We start from the raw sequence: 20,997 nt of genomic DNA, 5'->3' as shown, positions 1-20,997 counted from the left end.
GTTAGGCAAGCATCAACATCAGGATTCTCATACACTAGGCTATGGGAGGTTCCAAGGGAGGTGGGAGCTCTGAGCTTGAGACTCCCCACAAGACTGTGGGAAGGACCAGTCCCTCAGACCTGCAGAGGGGTCTTTGCTCACCAAGTTGCTTAATGCCTTTCACCCATCCCCATCCAAGACCCCTGTGGAAAGCCCCATGCCTTGAACACATGAAGCTTTCCAGGCTTTCTCTGTCAGAAGGCCAGGAGTCTACTTGGCCCTTTCACCCAGACCCTCTCAGTGGCCCTACCCCCAGCAGGCTTGCACCTCCCTGCCACCAGCCAAGGCCCTAGTGCTTGGCTGCCAATAACACCAAGGATGTAAGCTGATAATGACTTAAAACAGAGCTTCATGACTTCCGACCTATGGGCAACAAAGGACCCATGAACCCCTAAATCTGAATCCAACATTCTGTGTGTATGTTACATAATGTATGTGGGTACTTCTCCTCTTCATCAAGAGAAAATCCACAACTTTCATCAGATTACCTAAGGACACTTAACCTAAAAAAGATTGAGAACCACCAATGTCAAGTGTGTTTTCTCTGGGCATCTGTTTCAAGTATTTAGTGGTGAAAATTTCATGTTCCGTAATACTTATTCTGGAGAAGCAGGAAGCTATGGGCCAAATTGAAATGATACTCTTAGATCAACATTTCCTGAAATGGGCTCTCTGGAAGATGGGTTGATGTGATCTTATGTCCACTAAGAGAAACAGAAACATTTTCATGTTCAAATAAGTTGGGGAAATGCTGGGTGAAACCGACTTCTTTTCTGCAGGACTTGTCATAATATTCTTTAATGTTCTAATGTGTCAAGTGACTCTCCAGGAGGGGTTGTAGCTGGCAGTGTTTCCCAAACTTACTTAACACATGCAGTCTTGTATGGGGCTTTGCTTTGTTGGCAGCATCCTGTTAAACATTTCCCTGAAATGGACTCATGGGATTAGCCATTTGGGAACCCCCTTGTCCTCAAGGGATGCATGTTTGTTAGTGGCAGCTTTGAGTTTGTGCTGTGAAGGGTTCCGGAAGCAAGCATGGAAAAGCTTCTAAAGGGGACATATATAAGAGAAATCCTTCACTGTTCTTTGCCTGAATTAGAACAAATGAGGTGTCAGTATGTTTGCGAGGCTCCATGGCATCTCTGTATCTGTGAGCTGTGGAGTGTCAGGTAGAGAAAGCAAGGGACTGGGGTCAGCATTCCTTGGGCAGACTCACGGCTCTGTCACTGACTGGCTGTGTAATTAAGGCATGGACTTAACCCCTCTGAGCGTCAGCTGGTTATCTGTAAAAGGATTTGATGTGAGGATTAAGTGAGATCATGTACTGAATGCACAGTGCCTGGCACTCAGAAATGCCCCTCCATAGCAGCTGAGGCAGAAGACTGTCTTGGTCTGGGGTCTGCAGAGCTTCACCCTTTGTTCCGGCAGCTCTAGGAAATTCTTCCCTTGTCCTTGCCTACCTTACTTGCCTCAACCACCTCCCACCTGCTCTCGACAGCTCCCCATTCCCTCCTCCTCGAGGGAGGTTTGCTGGTGCTCCAGATATGTCCAAACGCTGCTGACCTCTTCCCTGCCCTCTCGGGGCAGCTGGGGTGATGGCAGCTGGACCACGATCTCCGGGGCCGGCTCTCCTTCCCATCTGCCCCCAGCAACTACCCTGGCACCACCTTGGGCCGACAAACCGCATGGAAATGGATGCAAAGGCCCCACTATTTGCTGACACTTGCAGACTGTCCTTAAGGTCACCCTGTGTGGTATGTCACCCAAAGCGAACAACTCCATGCTGCGTCTCCTCTATCAGAGCTTGTTTCTATCTGCATCTGTCATCGCTGATTGCATTTGAATGGATTTAGTCTCTATTTTAAATAAAAGATTTATGCCTTAGCTGTCAGAGCCTGCTTTTATTTGAAAATTTAATATTGTTTCTAGGAGTCTAGATTAACTTATTAGATTTAGGCATCCCTCGTGTGTCTCTGAGAGAAAAAGAGTAGGTTCTCCCCTCTCTGCCTACTGCCCTGCACACACCATACGGCAGAAGCCAAGAGCTGCGGGGACTTCTCTGTCAGCAAACCAAGGCAGGACAGAGGCCACCTCATGGACAGCTTTCTTTGGTCACCTCGGGTCCCAGGAGTGTTTCTGCCGTCTCTGGGCCAGCTTCCGGGCCATTCTCTCGGGGGCCTCTGCTCCCTGCAAGTGTGCCCCACCAAACTTGCCCATTCTCAGGGATTTTGTGGGGGCTCCAAAAAGGCCTCCAGTGGGAGACCAACTCCTCAACCTTGGCTGTGCCAAGGAGTTCCAAGTTTCCTTCCTATCTGTATTGTGTCCTCTACGCCTCTGAGGGGGCTCACCCTACTGGTTAGACCATGGGGTCAGAAGACCTGGGTTTGAGTCTCAGCTCAGACCCTGAGCAAGCCACTTAACTTCCCTAACCCTAGGTCTTCTCATCTGAAAGATGGAGATAATGTAATGCCCATCTCAGACGGTTGCTGTATCCCTGCGTGAGGAAATGGGGGGAAGCTCTTGAGAGCTCCCTCCTCTCTGTGACTTTGTCACCACTTCAGTGTGTATGGGGTGTGGGGTGCAGCACTACCCCTTTGGAGGTGAGGATGGGGGAATCAAAGGGAAGAGTGACTCACTCAGGGTCACAATAAAGTGAATGGCAAAGCTGGCCCAGGATCAGGAATCCGGATCCCCACCCAGTGCCACAGGCTCTTCCCTCCTCCCTACACCCCACTGCACCCTTTGCCTCTCTCTCTGCCTCTCCCTTCCTCCTTCCCTCTCTCTCTCCCCCTTTTTTCCTCTATCTCTCTGCAGTGGACTGAACCGTGTCTCCCTGAAATTCACATGTTGAAGCCCTGACCCCCAATGTGACTGCATTTGTTTTCTGGGAGAAGGTCTTTAGGAGGTAATTAAGTCATAAAGATGGGGCCCTAATCTAAGAGGACTGGTTGCCTTATATGAAGAGGAAGATCTGTCTGTCTGTCTCTGCCCCCCTCCCACACACACACAGCTCCATGCACTGAAGAAAGAAGGCTGTGTGAGCACGCAATGGGAAGGCAGCCACCTGCAATCCAAGAGGACGCCCAGAATGAAACCTACCTTGCTGGCACCTTGACCTTGGACTTCCTTGCCTCCAGAATTGTAAGAGATTTCTGTTGTTTAAGCCAACCAGCCTATGGTATTTTGCTATGAAGGCCCAAACAGACTGATATACTCTGTCTGTATCTGTCTCTCTTCCTTTCCCCCTCCCTCCCTCCCCAGCAGTCCCTGACTTTCCCGTAGCACTCCCGCCATCTGCTGGTTAGTCTCGGGATAGCAGGCAAGTGCAGGCCTCAGAGAGCCTCAGAGCCAGGGCCTCCCCTCCTCATCCGTGTGTGAGCACACACACACACACACACACACACACACACACACTCAGCATCCAAGGAGGAGAGCTGAGATGGCTTGTCACTCCCCTTCGTTTGTCCTCTCTCATACCCCATAAACCTGGCATACCTCAACTCCTGACACATGAACACTTATGTTTCATTATAAGCTCCTTAGAGTCAGGGCCACAACGGACCCATCTCTGTCAACCCTCATTCCCACCTACTAACTGCCTGACACACAGCAGGTGCACACTAAATGCTCCTCGCAGGACTAAGGTAAGACATTTCCTTTGGGGCATTTCATTCACGGGTTCTCATCTTTGGGGGGCTGGGACTCAGGAACATGTCTTCCTCCTGGGGGGGCCCCACAGCACCCACACTCCCATGTGCTCACACCCAGACCCGGGCCCCTGCATGCCGCACCAGGTGCCCCTCTGGCTGGACCAACAGGTCATGGATCGGGAGCATCATCTCCTGTCTCCCTAGATTGGCCTCAAACCCAGCTCTGCAGGCCAACCCTTAGTGGGGACGTGTGTCTCCTGGTTTGTCACTTGGCAAAACAACTCGAAGGGAAGGAAGACACAATGACTGTCTCTATAAGTCAGCTGCCTCAGCCTCAGAAAGAACTGTTATCTGAGGGGCCTAATTAAGATGCATCTGCAGCTCCAGCTTCCCAACCCAGAGGCCCCTCCATCACTCCAGCTCCTAAATCATCCCAGAGTGGCTGCGGGAGAGGAGGCGCCCAGGCCCAGCGTGCTCAGCCAGGCTCCTCCCATCCTCATCAGAGCCTGGACTAGGGTGAGAAGGTGAGGCGCTTGCCTGGGGCACACGATTTAAAGGGGCACCACCAAAAGGCTCGTGCCAGATGAGAGTTGCCCACACTCTCCTTTTCGCCTCGGACTCCCATGAGGCTCAGCACAGTGCTGGTCCTGATCTTGTCTTTAACATTCTGACAGATTATTCATCATGGACTTTTTTGCATGAGTTTTCATTTTTATAAAATACTGTGTTAATGAAAGTTGGGACTTAAACATTAACTGGACACCCATGTTCACAGCATTATTCACAACAGCCAAAAGGTAGAAAGCGCCCCACATGGCCATCGATGGATGAGTGGATAAACAAAAGGTGATATATCCACAGTGGAATACAATTCAGCCTTAAAAAAGACGGAAGTTCAAGGGGCGCCTGGGTGGCTCAGACGGTTAAGCGTCTGCCTTCGGCTCAGGTCATGGTCCTAGGGTCTTGGGATCGAGCCCCACATCGGGCTCCCTGCTCTGCGGGGAGCCTGCTTCTCCCTCTCCCACTCCCCCTGCTTGTGTTCCCTCTCTTGCTGTCTCTCTCTCCGTCAAAATAAATAAATAAAATCTTTAAAAAAAAAACTACACACACTCTTACTGTTAAGATCCAGCAACAAGGGGCGCCTGGGTGGCTCAGTCAGTCAAGCATCTGCCTTCGGCTCAGGTCATGATCCCCGGGTCCTGGGATGGGGCCCCGCGTTGGGCTCCTTGCTCAGCGGGGAGCCTGCTTCTTTCTCCTTCCCCCTCTACGCCTCCCCCAGCTTATGTGTGTGCTCTCTCTCTCTCTCTCAAATAAATAAATGAGTGAATGAATAAAAGAAGGAATTTCTGACCCCCACTTCCATATGGACAAACCTGGAGAACATCATGCTAAGTGAAATAAGCCAGACACAAAAAGACAAAGACTGTATGATTCCCTTGATATGAAGTACCAAGAGTAGTCGAAGTCATAGAGACAGAAAGCAGAATGGAGATTGCCAGGGACTGGGGGGAGCAGGCAATATAGAGTCAGTGTTTAGTGGGGACAGAGTTTCACTTGGGGAAGATGAGAACGTTCTAGAGATGGATGGTGGGGATGGTGTGAATATATATATATATATATTTTTTAATTTTTTTTAGATTTTATTTATTTATTTGAGAGAGAGAGAATGAGAGATAGAGAGCACGAGAGGGAAGAGGGTCAGAGGGAGAAGCAGACTCCCTGCTGAGCAGGGAGCCCGATGTGGGACTTAATCCCGGGATTCCAGGATCATGACCTGAGCTGAAGGCAGTCGCTTAACCAACTGAGCCACCCAGGCGCCCATGGTGTGAATATATTTAACATCACTGAACTGAACACTTAAAAATGGTTAAAATGGTAAACTTTATGGTATATTTTACCGTATTATAATAATAATATACCGTATTATAATAAAATACCGTATTATAATAAAAAATGCTATTGATCTTAATTGCTGAGTTTTTTGGCACCCTCTGAAATTGTATGCCTGAGTCGAGAGCCTCTTGCCTCACCCTTGCCTGACCCTGAATTGTTCACATTGTCCCCATCTTACCAACAGTGGAACCAAGCCTAGGGGATGTTAGAGGTTAACAGGCCTGCTCAAGGTCACCTAGAAGATTATTGGTGAGCCAGGAAGTCAAAAGCCAAGGCCCTGGCTTCCAGCTAAGGACTTCATTCAGTACAGCGCCCCCTGCCTGCGCATCCCCAAGGTGCTTCCAGGGTGCTCGGCGGGCACCGCCATCCTCCTGGAGTCAGCTGTTCTTTGGGTGGAATCTTACCCCACAAACAAGGGCCTCAGTGGACCCAGCCCCAGCCCACCCCTCCTCTTGTGGAGACCCCTCGCTCACAGCTACAGCTCTCTGCTCCCTTGCAGAGAAATCTCTAGGGCTATTGGGCAGATAGCGAAGGCAAAGGGGCCAAGTCCATTTTCACGCTCCCCAGCTATGACAACGGCTGCTACTTCCCCCCAACATCCATCCCCCCTCCTGCCTGGTAACAGAACCCAAATTTAGCTGGGCACAGGCTGCCTAGAATAAAGCTTTCATTTCTTAGCTTCCCTTGCTAGCGGGATGTGCTGACAGACTTCAGATGTGACCCAAAACCTGGAAGCCAAAGCATCATGTGCACCTTTGAAGATGTGTCCTTATGCAGAGTGGCACCCCCTTTCTACTTCTCGCCTCCTTCCTGTTGGCTGGAGCCTGTGCTCTCATCTTGGAGGTTGGCAGAGCCCAGGATAAAGGGGGGCTGGATCCCTGACCTGGGCAGGGCCAGAGCAGCCCTGGACCGCCCACCTGCACGCTGCTGAGAGCTCCAGTTCCCAGTAGGACATTGGCCACAAACCTGGGCAGGTGAGCTGACCCAGCCTCTCTCTCCACAGGACAAGCCCTCTCTCTCCATGTAGATCACTACTGGTCATTTCAGAAACACTTCCTAATGAATTGTTTTCACAGGAGTCCTGGATGCAGGGTCTTTCTGGGAACCCAGCCTAGAACACCCCTCCCTCCCTACTTGGTCCTTCAGAGCCTATATGATGGCCAGCTGGGCCCAAGGGCCTGCCCTGGGCCGTCTACTTGCACGCTTCTGTAAGTGAGAGAGAAACTTCTTTTTTAAAGATTTTTTTTTAAAGATTTTATTTATTTATTTGAGAGAGGGAATGAGATAGAGAGAGCATGAGAGGGGGGAGGGTCAGAGGGAGAAGCAGACTCCCTGCCGAGCAGGGAGCCCGATGTGGGACTCAATCCAGGGACTCCAGGATCATGACCTGAGCCGAAGGCAGTCGCTTAACCAACTGAGCCACCCAGGCACCCGAGAGAGAAACTTCTATCAAGCTTAAGTCACTGGTGTGTGAACCGGGGCAAGTCTCTTGACCTCCCAGGCTTTAAGTTTCATTTCTGTAAAATGCAGATAAAGCCAAGTGAGCAAATGAACACGAACGCATTTTGTAAACTGTAAGAGGTTACAGACTGAATGTTTGTGCCCCTACCCCCCAAATTCGTATGTTGAAATCCTAACCCCCAATGTGATGGCATTAGCAGGTGGGGCCTTTGGGGAGGTAATGGGTTCACGATGGGATTAGTGTCCTTACAAGAACACAAGAGAGCTTGCTTCCTCTCTCTGCTCTCTGCTATGTCAGGACATAGCAAGAAGACGGCCGTCTGCAGACCAGCAAGAGGGTTCTCACCAGAACTTGAACAGGCAGGCGCTCTGATCTCGGACTTCCAGGCTCCAGAACTGTGAGAGATACATTTCTGTTCTTTAAGCCAGCCAGTCTATAGTATGTTTGTTATAGCGGCCAGAGCTAAGACAAGGTACTTGTTTGTATCATCTGGTGAGTGGCCAATCTGTTAAAACCAAGAACTCCCCCACAAATCAATGATCATCTCCAAGCCCCAGATATTTGCTTAATTTCCAGTAATTCTGGCTGAGAAATCGGGTCCCTCAGATTTTGCTATAGGGAATGTGACCTGAATGTTGTCTATTCAGAGCATGGCCGAGGGGACCTGCGTATCAGGAAGTGGCTGAGGACCTGCCCCCACCCTCCCAGCCCTCACTCCATCACCGCCACTCCCCACCCTGGGGCTACCTCGGCCACTCACCCCGCTCTGCTGACTGACTGCCCAGCACGTCTCCTCTCCAGGCTGGGGAGAAGTGACAAGACCCTGAGAAAGGCTCCCAACGTGGCACCTTCAGCAGGAACATGGCCACAGGTCTGAGTCCCAAGGGGGTGAAGGCTGAGGGAGGGGAGGACACTGGAGGGAGAGATGGGGTCACCAGGGGAGCTGATGGTCAGGAGGCAAACAGGCAACTTCCTTCTAAGTCGACCAGAGCCAAAAGCAGTCATGAGTAGTTTCTCCAAGCACTTCTCCTTCTTTGCTCCTTATTCCCATGAGGAGACAGAGGTTCAGAGAAGGCTGAGACTTGCCCATGGTCACACAGCAGCCAGAGATCCTTCTATGGCCTACCTTAAACATTCCTCAGACTTTGGAGAACATTACAGACACTTGGGCCCTTAGTGGTAGACTTGGGGGCAACGTGAAGGGACATTCATCTGCTGACCGTTTCCCAGCTGTGGCCTGGCCCGTTAGAGGAGGACCTGGACAGATGTTGGGGTGGAGGGAGAGCATCTTCCTGGGGGTCCGACCTGCCTTTCCTCACAGATGTGTCCGTAGATGTGGACAATACATGCCCCTCCCAGAAACCTGGACATGGCTCAGGGGAGGAGACACTGTTGGTTTTGTTCACTCAATAGCCACTCCTCTCTTCTGATCCTAGCACCTCAGTATTGTTTTGGAGAGCCATCCCTCTTCACTGGACATACTCTGAGTCCTTAGTCAAGGGTCCCACCCCGTCCCTCAGCAGAGGGGTGATTATGTAATAATGGTGGCCCAGCCAGTCAGCTCACGCAGAGGGACTCACGGATGACAAAGCCCCAGCAGAGGGACAGCATAGCTTTCCGCCTTGCAGGCTCCCTAAGACCTAATTTTCCACCTTTCCCTCCTATGCTGAGAGCTCCTCCAGATCCTTCCAACAGATGCCCACTTGGTTCCAGTTAGCCAGAGGTGTTGGAGCTCCCAACCCAAGTGCCTGCCTGATAACCCAGGGGTTCGGGAGTTCCCAGAGGACACAGGCCACCAGCCCTGGAGCTGCCACACTGACCCGCCTGCCGCCCTCAGAGCCAGGCTCTCCCTGTGCTGACTGCTCCTCAGCCCCTACTCCTCTTCTCTGACATTTCTGATTAATTGCTTTCATAGGAGTCCTGGATGCAGACCTATTTCTGGGAACCCAGCCTCCCCATGTGGACTCTCACGGGCCTTAGGATGGCCAGCCGGGTGGCAGGACCCCACCCCAGTGAGAGATGACCCACCGGCTGTGAGCCCCTGCTGCCCGGCAGCTGCCTGGTCTCCTGTTACTGGCCGCTCACTCCAGCCTCCTCCCCCTTGTCCCGGCTGCACAGGCACCCCCAGCCCCTGCCCAGCGCGGGACCCCTCCCAGAGCTACACAAGGCTCGCTGCTCTTGTCCATCCTTTGGGTGCGAGTTCCAGCAACACCTTCTCGGTGAGGCCCTCCAGGGCCCCCGAAGGACGGCGCTCCACCTGGCCACCCCCAGGCCCGCTTGACAGCTGTGCCACCAGGACAAGACACAGGTGGGAGTGGGCATCCCTGCCAGCTGTACTCTGAAATCCAACGGGGAGGAGGGCAGAGAAAGCACTGGTCAGCAGGAATGGAGCCAGCCAAGGGCGTGGCAGCGGTGAGGACCTTGGGCAGTATGGAGGTGATGAGAGCGAGAACTGGAAAGATAAGCTGGAGCAGATGGCGGGGGGGCATGAAAGCCCGGTGAGGACCCAGGAGCTTCTCCTCTGGGGTGATGGGGCATCTGGGGCCAACATTAAAGAAGTCTCGGGGGCGCCTGGGTGGCTCAGTCGTTAAGCGTCTGCCTTCGGCTCAGGTCGTGATCCCGGAGTCCCGGGATCGAGCCCCGCATCGGGCTCCCTGCTCGGCGGGAGGCCTGCTTCTCCCCCTCCCACTCCCCCTGCCTGTGCAGGTCCTCTCTCTTTCTCTCTGTCAAAGAAATAAATAAAATCTTTAAAAAAGGGCGCCTGGGTGGCTCAGTCATTAAGCGTCTGCCTTCGGCTCAGGTCATGATCCCAGGGTCCCGGGATCGAGCCCCGCATCGGGCTCCCTGCTCGGCGGGAAGCCTGCTTCTCCCTCTCCCACTCCCCCTGCTTGTGTTCCTGCTGTCGCTATCTCTCTCTGTCAAATGAATAAAAAAAAAAAAGTCTCAGGTACTTGCAGTCCTGGAGGGTCACCATGATGAGCAGGGTCAGAGTCAGGAGCAGGGGCTGTGCCCAGGAGCATGACAGAGAGGGTAGAGGCAGCTCCAGGGGGGCCAGCTGCGGGCACTGCAGGGAGACAGCCAGGGAGCTGCTCCGAGCTCCACCCACGCAGAGCGCAGCATGGATGCAGTTCCAGCCTGCCTTTCAGGGCCGCCCAGCCTCCTGCCCCAAGGCCCCGCGCGCGGCTTCTCCTAGGGGAGATGGGGCAGAGGGAGTGCCAGAGTCACTTCTCAGGGTGTTGGCCCTTTGTATCTCTCCCAGAGGAAGTAGCCCTCTGCTTTGTAAGCTAATGGTTAGTATTTTTCATGTGCTTATTGTGTTAGGAAACCTTCACATGGATTAATCCTCGCCACAACCCTGGGGGAGGGAGGGAAGGAGGTGTAGGCATGGTTATTAATCCCAGAGTTTACAGGGAAGGACAAGGGGGCAGAGAGGTTGAAAATCATGTCCATGGTCAGCTGGGCTGTAAGCAGCAGAGCTATGACTTAACAGTGGTCCGGGTCTACTGTGCCCCTAACCAGGTGCCCCACTGCCCTGAAATGAAGGGGGCTTTGGCGTCCCCCACACCACCGAGCTATCCCGGGACCCTGCCCAGTCCCCCACCTTCCTGAGATCCCATCAACCCCCCAACCCCACAGCGGCTCCAGAATCCTGACAGCTTCTGATCCCGTCCAGCCCCACCCTACACCCCCGTCACCACCCACCCCCACAGGGATCTCCACACCCTCACCCTCCACCCGCATCCCCTTTTCAGCTGTTTCTCCTAGAGGCTTTAAGCAGGAGAGACAGCTGGGAATCCGCTCTGCAACCTGCTTGGGACGGCCACACTGGGGCCACCCAGGCCTCCTGCTGCCACCGCCGCCCAAAGGCAGACATTCGGAGCTTCTCAGCTGACTCCAGCAGAGAATTCGCCGCACCGTCACCGACTGCCATCATGCTGCGATTAGTTAATCACTAAGTGCATGGGGCTTTTAATTAACTGCCAGCCCTGCGCGAGCAGCTGTTCCATGAACCACATCAGCTCGCGGGTCCCCCAGTCCGAGCTGATGGAACACTTCAGTCACGCAACTGATGCTTGGATGTGTTGATGCTGCAGGGACGGCATCTACCACTTCTGCAGCCCGAAGCCGCCAGCCACCGGAAGGAGAAGAGAAGGCGGCCGTCAGTTGGGGGTGGGGGCGCCAGCAGGTGTGTAAGGGTGAAAGGGACGTCTGCACAAGATCCGTGAGTGTGCAAGTGTGGCGGTGGTGTCTATCATAGATTAAAAGTAACTCAACTCAAATAAGTGTAAGGAACAAAAACAAACCTATCGGTGCCATAAACCAGAGAGTATGAGACTTCAGGCATGGCTGGATCCAGGGGCACAAATGAAACTACCAAGAGCAGATGGAGCCTGAACAGCAGTACTCGCATCCTGGGAGAGCCAACTGCATACAGGGAGCTTATGCGAGGCATGAACAAGATAGCAATGTTGTCGCTTCTCCGAACAGGGAGTTCCCTTGCTCCTCTCTGATTCAGTTATTCCCTCCCACCCCTGGGCTTCCAACTAATTCTGGCCCTATTTCTATTATTTCTATTACAGGCGTATTACATTTCATTTTAACCATTTGTTCGCATGTCTGGGTTGCCCGAGAGACCAGGATCCCCCAATGTTAGCGCTATTGACATTTGGGGTTGGCTAAGCCTTCGTTGCAGGGGCTGTCCTGTGCGCTCTAGGATGTTCAGCGGCATGGCCAGCCTCTACCTGCTAGTTGTCAGTAGTACCACCTTGGTCACGACTAAAAATATCTCCAGACGCTGCTAAATGCCCGCGGAGGCAAACGCCACCCCCACGGGAGCCCTTGCAAGAGATGCTGAGGCATGAGGAGTGTTATGTCCCCAGTGCAGGGCCAGGGACCTGGTGGCATTCCAGTGACAAGGGTGGAGGAAGGAGAATGCAGGAAGGGCCTGACGCACGTGGGTTCTGCACATGACATCTCGTGCATCCATCACAAGGGGGAAGATGCTAGCCCTGTCATACCACATCATTCATTTATTAAGCAAATCAGAAATCTGAATTTGTTTATGACATGGGGGGATTTGAAAATACATACGCAGGCTGAATAAAACACATCTGCGGGCCGAATATCACCTGCACCAGTTTGCAACCCCTCACTGAGTCCTAGTCACTGTAAGACTGTATACAGAGGCCAAACAGCAAACCCAAGGTCACACAGCTGGAAGAAGCAGAGCCAGGTGGGCCTCCTACTGGGCCTCTGGCTCCCTAATCAGCCAAGTATGCCCAGTCCCAGGCTGCTCCGTGCTCTACATCACCCTCGGAGCTATCCAGCCCTGAGGCTTGACCCCTGGAAAGCCCGGGCAGCCTCCTTGGGGCCCTGCAGAGCAAAGGAAGGACATTCTCAGGACGAAGGAGACTGCAGGGCTTGGAATATGTAAATCACAGCCCACTCCACAGCACATCCATCCTGCGGCCTAATTGAGACACTTGCTCGGAGTGTCCTGGAAAACTAGGGCAGATGTGGCATTCTGAGAATCAGAGCCACCCTCCTCAGACACCCTGCCAAGACTGGGGACCAATGGCTGTTCTCTGGAACTTGGACCAGCCACAGGGAAACAGTTTCTGCTAATAAGATTATATATATATACTTTAAATGGCCCTTGAGTATTGCCATGATACTGGGTATTCAAACGCCAGAAAGGAGGGCAAAGAAAAAAAAGACAGCTAGCCCATCTCTACGAGACCATGCAGCACCAAGTGGAAAAACCCGATTATTTTACCTGCATATATCCTTGCAGCCTGAGCCTATGAGGTTGGACATGTGTTCAAACCTTTCCTAACACTGAAGGTTTCCTCAATTTGCAGTTCACCTCAGCAAGTACCACTTGGTGATGGGGGTGGGGGAAACACTGTCCCCCACTCTACCCTTAACATCCCCAAGGCTTCGTTCCTTTCTCGCAACCCAACCCCAGGCCCTACTCTGGCCTCAGGATCCCAGCCTGCCAGCAACAGTGCTCTATTTGATGTTGCCCGTATATACGCATGGAGTCTTCCTCGGTGTTTCTCTGGCTCGGCCCGCCCACTCTCCTCTCCACCTGCCCCCGTTTCTGCTCACATTACTCAGACGTACCCAGCCCGTTGGAAGCATTCAAGAGCTACTTGTTGAATGAATGAATGAGGTTTTTTTCCTTAAGATTTTATTTATTTGACAGAGAGCACAAGCAGGGGGAGCGGCAGGTAGAAGGAGAAGGAGAAACAGGCTCCCGGCAGAGCAAGGGAAGCCTGATGTGGGACTCGATCCCAGGACCCTGGGATTATGACCTGAGCCGAAGGCAGACACTTAACCGACTGAGCCACCCAGGCGCCCAAATGAATGAGCTCTCTAAAGCAGCAAAGCATTTCAACACCTTTGTTCTCTGGCTCTGCGCTAATTCTCCACTCCCTGTCCCCATGCCTCCACTCTTTAGACACACAGGCTGTTTCCTCCTCCCGGCACACCTGCATGCCTTGGCAGCTGCCGTTCCCCCCAGGTGGAATGTGATTCCCCTTTGCCAGAGCCTCCGATTCCTTCAAGACCCAGCTCCACTGTGTTCTTGGCGGAGTCTCCTCTGTCTGTCCTGCACCGCCAGCAGACTTCATCGTGCCCTCCTTTGTGCTCCAGCAGCACATTGTTCTGATGTCACCCCTGTACCCTTACCATCTCCCCTATATTAGCTATTTCTATCACAAGAAAGGTTTGTATTGCACGTAAGAGAAAACACAACTGAGGCTCATTAAAGGTCTGAAAAGCTCAGACACTGGCTCAGTTTGTCGGTGAGTCGCTTGGCTCTGCCTTGCTCTTTGAATGGTGTTCATGTTCACCGTAGCTTCCCTCCCTCATCAGAGCAAAATGACCACTGTCATTCCGGGCTTCACATCCAAATGCCCCACCATTCACAGGAGAGGCTTTTTCCTCACATTTCCAGCAGAAGCTCCCAATTCTATGCCGATTGGGCCCCTCTTGCTTCAATCATTCCAGCCTGGGGAATGCAGGGTATTGATTGGCCTTCACCAACCTGATCCCTTCTCTCACATTGGAATGGTGTTTACTCACCCAAACCACAAGGGGTAGCCATGGAGGGCACCTGGGAGATAAGACTGTACCCACTAGGCTTTGCAGGTGTCTCCCCAAGGAAACAGTACGCTCCATGAAGGCAGGGACTGATTGATTTCTGTGTCCCCCTCCCTCACTGCCCAGCACACTGCTAGGCTCCAGAGACACATTCATAAATATTCCCTGATTTGAACTTTCTCTTGTCCCATGAGATGATCCTCTGGGTCCTGGGTGTCCTGGGTGTCCTGACCTCCAGTCTCTTAAAATGATAATGATGGCTGTAACTGAAAGAGAATGCTAATACTTATGTTCACAAGTGTAGAATTCTGGCAACCCAATTTCCACTCCAGAATAGGGTTTCTAGAATGTAAACACTGATATCTACTGCAGGTTTGGGATGAGAAACCTGGGGTGAAGAGGCCCCCATATATTGTCAATTCACTCACTCATTCACTTACCTACTCACTGTATTGATGCCTATTTATCATTGCCTCCCACGCCCCCCCCCCACACACACATCCCCTGCTCCATGGGGACAGACCATGTGACTCTATATTTCTCCCACCCATCCCAACCACCCTTGATTGATTACAATTAATTATGTCACTGGTTCTTAGTGGGGTTGTTCCATTCCCTAAGAGGCATTTGGAAAACTTGGAGGATTGTCTTCTATTTTAGTTGTGACCAAGAATTAAAATATTGAGATAGACCCAAAGGGAGACTGTATATTTAAAAAAAAAATTTCTCCTTTATATTAGGGGGATTACAGTAAATTTTAAAAAACATGTGTATGCATATAGGCTAAGTTATATTTGATTTTATGTCATGATAGCAAAGAGGGTCTTACAAAATATATAAAGGGTGTATTGGCAGGGGACCTCTGCCTGCGGCTGAGAAGGGACATAGTAAATCCTCTTCCCTAAAAGCAATTATAAAGCTGGACAAAATTGATCAAAACAGCCATGTAGCACTCTGGACATCAACCAAAGGCATACCACAATGGGAGCAGTATTTGGGCTTGAAAGCTAGAAATTTGGGCAATAACAGTGAGAATCTATGGCATTCTCCCCTAAGGCTGCTCCCGTTCTCCCCTCCCAGCTCCCAGCAGAGAGCTTCCACTAGTGTGGAGAAGTTTCTCTGCTCTGGATCTGGGGCAGTAAGCAGTACCCACTCTTGGCAGCCTCGTAGGTTTAAGTGAAAATCCCCAAGGCAGAAAATCAGGACGGCTGACAGCTCTAGCAGACTGAGGTTGCCAGTTGTGATTGGGCAAATATATCCCTGGCTCTCTGGAAATTAGAGAAGACCCCATCCAGCCACACACTCCTGGCCAACCCCTAAGCTGTGCACGGGTGCAAAGATGAAAAAGAATCCAGCAGAAAGTAAACCATAGGAAACACATGAAAATGGCCTGAATTTTGAGCGTGCTCTTGCTATCAGCTACTTCTAAAATGTCTCCGAGTGATCCTCACTTCCTAGGATCCTTATGTGATCCTCACTTTGGGTGAGGCCTGCACATAGTGACCCGCTTCTAATAAACGGAACATGGCAGAGGTGATGGGTGTCACTTCCGAGGCTAGGTTATAAAAGAATGACTTCTGCCTTGCCCTCATTCTCTCTCGGGTTCTTCTCCGTTGCTGCTCTGATGAAGCAAGCTGCCATGTTGCGAGCTTCCCTATGGAGAGTCGTAGGTCACAAGAAACTGAAGGTGGCCTTCTGCCAACACCAGCGAAGGATAAACAGTTCAATGACCTGCAAGCAACCCAGTCCTGCCAACAACCAGATCAGGAACTTGGAGGTAGACCCTCCCCCAGTCAAGCCTTCAGATGACTGCAACCTGGCCAACACCCTGACCCATGGAAACTGTGCAAAAATAAATGTTTTTGTTTGAAGCCACTAAACTTTGAGTTGATTTGTTATGCTGCAATAGGATAACTGACACAGCTCCCCTACCCACACACAGATTCCAGAGGACAGACAGTTTACTCACTTGAGGTATTTGAGCACAATCTCAGTCCACTCAGACATGCAGACACGGAAACAATGCTTAGGAAGCCAGACTTAAATATAAAAACAAAAATACAAAAAATTTAATTGGAAACTTCAGCGGTTTCACACCATTAGAAAGACAGGATTCCCAGACTGGAATTGTCTGATTCACAGAGCCTGGATAAGTTATTAAACAAATAAACACATGGAAAAAAAACAAAACAACAATGATAAACCTGGCAGGAATCAGAATCCAAAGTTGCTACAATATTTTTTTAATGTCCAGTTTTCAACGAACAAATTACAAGATATGCAAAGAAACAGGAAAATCTGGGACGTGCTCAGGAAAACATCTGTCAATAGACACTGTCTCTGAGCATTCCCAGATGTTGGATTTAGCAAAGACCTCAAATAGCTACTATAAATATGGCCAAAGAACTAAAATAAATGATGTTTAAAGTGTTAAATGAAAGTATGACAACAATGAATCAACAGAAATTCTAAATAAGGAAACAAAAATTATTTTTTAAAAAAGGGAAATTCTGGGGTTGAAAAGTACAATTGAAATGAAAATTGTACCATAAAGATTCAACAGGGGCACTTGGGTGGCTCAGTCAGTGAAGCGTCTGCCTTCGGCTCAGGTCATGGTCACAAGGTCCTGAGATCGAGCCTGCATCGGGCTCCCTGCTCCGCGGGAAGCCTGCTTCTCCCTCTCCCACTCCCCCTGCTTGTGTTCCCTCTCTCGCTGTGTCTCTGTCAAATAAATAAATAAAATCTTTAAAAAAAAAGATTCAACAAAAATTATATATGGCTGAGGAAAGAATTAGTGAACCTGGAGAAAGGTTGATAGAAATTATTCAATCTAAGAACAGGGGAATGATTGAAGAAAAATGAACAAAACTTCAGATCTCAGGGGTGCCTGGGTGGCTCAGTCAGTTGAGCAACCTACTCTTGGTTTCAGCTCAGGTCATAATCTCCAGGTCGTGAGATGAAGCCCCAAGTTGGGGGGGGTCCACACTCAGTGGGGAGTCTGCTTGAAGATTCTCTCCCCCTGCCCCTCCACCGACTCATGCTCACACTCTCTCTCAAGTAAATTAAAAAATACATCTTAAAAAAAAGACAACTTTAGAGCCCAGTGGGATAACATTAAGCATGTCAACAGGTGTGTAATGAGGGTCCCAGAAATAGAAAGAGAAAGGAACAGACAAAAATAATGGGAAAAACAATAGTCAAGATCTTCCAGAATCTGATGGAAAACATTAAATACATATCCCAAAAGTTCAACAAGCCTCAAGAAGAATTAATACAAAGAGATCCACACCGAGACTCACCATAGCAAACACTTTTTAAGATATTATTTATTTATTTTGAGAGAGAGAGAGGCATGAGCAGAGGGGAGGGGCAGAGGGAGAGGGAGAAGCAGACCCCCCACTGAGCAGGGAGCCTGTTGTGGGACTCGATTCCAGGACCCTGGGATCATGACCTGAACTGGATGCAGAGTTTTAACCAAATGAGCCACCCAGGTGTCCCATAGTACACATTTAAAAGACAACAGACAGAAAAATTCAGCAAAAGAAAAATGACTCACATGTACATGGGAGCAACAATATGATTAACAGCTCACTTCCCATTCAAAACAATGGAGAGCAGAAGGTAGCGAAATGGTATATACAAAATGCTGGGGGAGGGGGGGATTGTTAACCAAGAATTCTACTATCCAGCAAATCTTTCTCCAAAAATGAAAGTAAAATAAAGACATTTCCACATGCACAAAGACTAGTAGAATTCATTGCTAAAACCCTGCAAATATATTTGTAAAATGAATGAAGCCAGATACAAAAGACTACATGTATATAATTCCATTTATTTAAAACTCTAACAGACAAAACAAACCTATGAGATTAGAAGTTAAGATAGTGTTTACTCTTGGAGGGCGACCGTGACCAGCAGGAGCCATAAGGAGGAGTTCTGGGGACACTGGTTACACAGGTGTCTTCATTGGTGATTCTGGCACATTTCTGTATAGATAGTTTCCTTCAATAAAAGTTTACTGAAACAAAAAGGAAGCTTGATCATACCATTCCTTCCCCTCTTTTTAAATCCCTTTATTGTTTTCCCCTTCCCAATTTGAGCAAACCTGTGACTTCTAAGGTCCTGTCTTGTCTGGTCTTTGCCCACCTCACCAGCATCATTTCTCACTCTGGTACTCTAGACTTTGGCCTTCTGTTGGTCCTCAAGTCTGCTGTGCTTTCATCCTGCCACAGGGCCTTTGCACATGCTCATCCCTCTGTTCCAGTGCCCCACTGAGACCTACTTACCCTTTAGCTCCTAGCTTGAGTGGTGACCCACCCACCCCCCATCCAAATCTAGTTCTTTCGCTTCATCTACTTTACAAAATTACATTTCTTTCCTTCAGAGCCCTCATTTTCACTTGCCGTTATGGATTCATAGAGTAATTTGACTGCTGCTTTGTCTTTCCCACTAGCCCATCTGTTTTAGGAGGTCTGGCTATGTTATTTTGCATTGTGTCCCCAGGACCGTGCCCGGTACATAGTAGGTATTTGATAACTATCTGTTCAGTGAACATAAAAGTTATTGAGGCTATAAAAACTTCATTCTAATTAGAGTACATTGTAGAAGGCCTGGATACCAAACTAAGGAATTTATATTTTTTATCAGCTGCAGGGAGCCACTGAAGTTTTTTGAGAAAGGGAGCTATGTGACCTTTGTTTACGAGCTCTATGCAAGTGGAGATGGAGAGCCCATAAGGGAGGCCGTTGGGGGGTCCAGACAAGGAACTGTGCCTACAGAGGGGCTGTGGCCGTGTGGAGAAGCTGATGTTGCGTCCCACTCTGCCCCCCCAGGCCAGCCTGACAGTGACCTCACAATCACCCTGCAGACCTCCCACCCTTGGAGGCCAACATCCCAGCTGCTGGCCTACCTCTGCCTTTTATATCCACCTCCTAAAGGCCATACCCTGCCAACTGAAGTCCTCCAGGCCAGCTACTAGAGACAGAGGGATAGACAAAGCCACAGTGCACCACCTTCCCACCCAGCGCACAACCAGGACTCCAAAATGACAGAGAAATCAGAGCCCCTAAAGGATGCAATGCCCACAGAGAGGAAGTCCACGTGGAGGACGGCCGAGGAGAGGCGGATGTCCGACCTCACTCGGGTGCTGGAGTGGCTGGAGCGGAGGCAGGGGAAGAAAAAGCAAGTATGTGCTCTCCAAGTATGGGCTGTCCCAGCAAAACCGCAAGGCAGCTGAACTCAAGACTATTCCAGTAGGGGAGAGACTGAACTTGACTCCCAGAAAACAGAAGGTGGGAGGAGCTTTAAGCAAGGGAGTGAACTAGTAGAAAAGTCCTCACGGAGAGACGGGAAGTTGCCCATGTGGTTAGGCCGGCTGTGTCTGCCAATTTTCACTCAAGTAGTTAGGTTCCTACCTTCCCACAGAGACTGGGAGGACGGGCTGCTATCTTTCCAGATGATTACATTTCTTTTTTAAAAAAAGATTTTATTTATTTATTTGAGAGAGAAAGAGCACGAGCAGGGGGAGGGTCAGAGGGAGAGGGAGAAGCAGACTCCCCCATTAGTTGAGGGCTTGATCCCAGGACCTCCAAGATCATGACCTGAGTAGAAGGCAGACGCTTAACCCTTAACTGACTGAGCCACGCAGGTGCCCCCTGATGATTACATTTCAAAGGGATGGCTTCCCGGTCCTTGAGAAAAACATTCCTGGATTATAAAACTAGCAAGAGGCTAGGAGAAGATTTACATCTCAAAGGGGCAGGGAAAGAATTTACAAGTGCTAGTTTTTTTTTAAAAGAAAAGAAAAGAGAGGTCATGGGCCTAGAGCCAGGAAGGAACCTATCAGGAGTTTAATCAAGATGAGGGGAGCATTCAGGCTGTCTTGATCAGGTTCCAGAAGAACTTAGGGGCAATCACTTCTAAGATCTCGGAGGTGGCAGAATGGGTCCTCCCCACTGTCCCTAGACACTTCCTTCCTGACCATGGCTCCAGGATCAAAGGGCATTCAGTCTCCAATGCCACTATCCCACTGGGATCCCTACTAACATACCTCCTCCTTTCTACCCTGTATCACAACTAGTTCCCATCCACAGGTCTTAGTCCTTTGGGGCTGCTGTAACAGAATACCATAGATTGGGTGGCTTATAAACAGCAGAAATGAATTTCTCCCAGTTTAGAGGCTAGGAAGCCCAAGATCAGGGTGCTGGCAGATTTGGTGTCTGATGAGGGCCCACCTCCTTCTTCATAGACGGCCACCTTCTTGCTGTGTCCTCACAGGAAGGAAGAGACTGGAGACCTCTCTATGGTCTCTTTCATAAGGTCACTAATCCCATTTGCGAAGGCTCTACCCTCATGATCTAATCACTTCCCAAAAGCTCCCCTCCTAATACCATCACACTGAAAGTTAGAATTTCAACATAGGAATTGGGGTGGGGGGGACACAAACATTCAGTTTATAGCACCGCCCTTCACTCTTTCTCCAGGAACTATGGCAGCCAATTTTGCCTCAGTTTCCCCCAGAAATCCCTCAGGCCCATCATCTATGGGAAAATCAAGCCATGTCCTTAGAAAGTGGTCTCTGTAGAGGATGCCACCCGATCTTGAATTCCCCAGCCCCCAGAGAAAAATGAGTGAAAAATGGCATCACTAATGACAATGCTAATGTTTATTAAGCATTTACCATGTGCCAGGCCCTGTGCTCAGCATCACACATGAATTTTCTTATCAACAGCTCTCAGCAGGGCCTACAGGGGAGGTACCATTCTTTTTTTTTTAATTTTTTATTGTCATGTTAATCACCATACATTACATCATTAGTTTTTGATGTAGTGTTCCATGATTCATCAT

The 20,997-nt window shown here is 50.1% G+C and overlaps 1 protein-coding gene across 1 annotated transcript in view; it reads left to right on the top strand.

The window, feature by feature from the left end:
• Nucleotides 1-18,367: 18,367 nt before the first annotated feature.
• C16H16orf78 (chromosome 16 C16orf78 homolog) overlaps nt 18,368-20,997 on the top strand; it is a 4,430-nt gene continuing 1,800 nt past the window's right edge. The window contains exon 1 of the mRNA XM_081807888.1: nt 18,368-19,382. Coding sequence (XP_081664014.1) covers nt 19,196-19,382 — 187 coding nt within the window. The 5' untranslated portion in view covers nt 18,368-19,195. The remainder of the gene's footprint in view (nt 19,383-20,997) is intronic.

The sequence above is a fragment of the Leptonychotes weddellii genome, chromosome 16, assembly GCF_054177405.1.
Source record: "Leptonychotes weddellii isolate Sample4059 chromosome 16, ASM5417740v2, whole genome shotgun sequence".
NCBI classification, from domain to species: Eukaryota; Metazoa; Chordata; class Mammalia; order Carnivora; family Phocidae; genus Leptonychotes; species Leptonychotes weddellii.
Note: the sequence above shows the minus strand (reverse complement) of the source record. Positions and strands in the feature narration are given on the sequence as shown.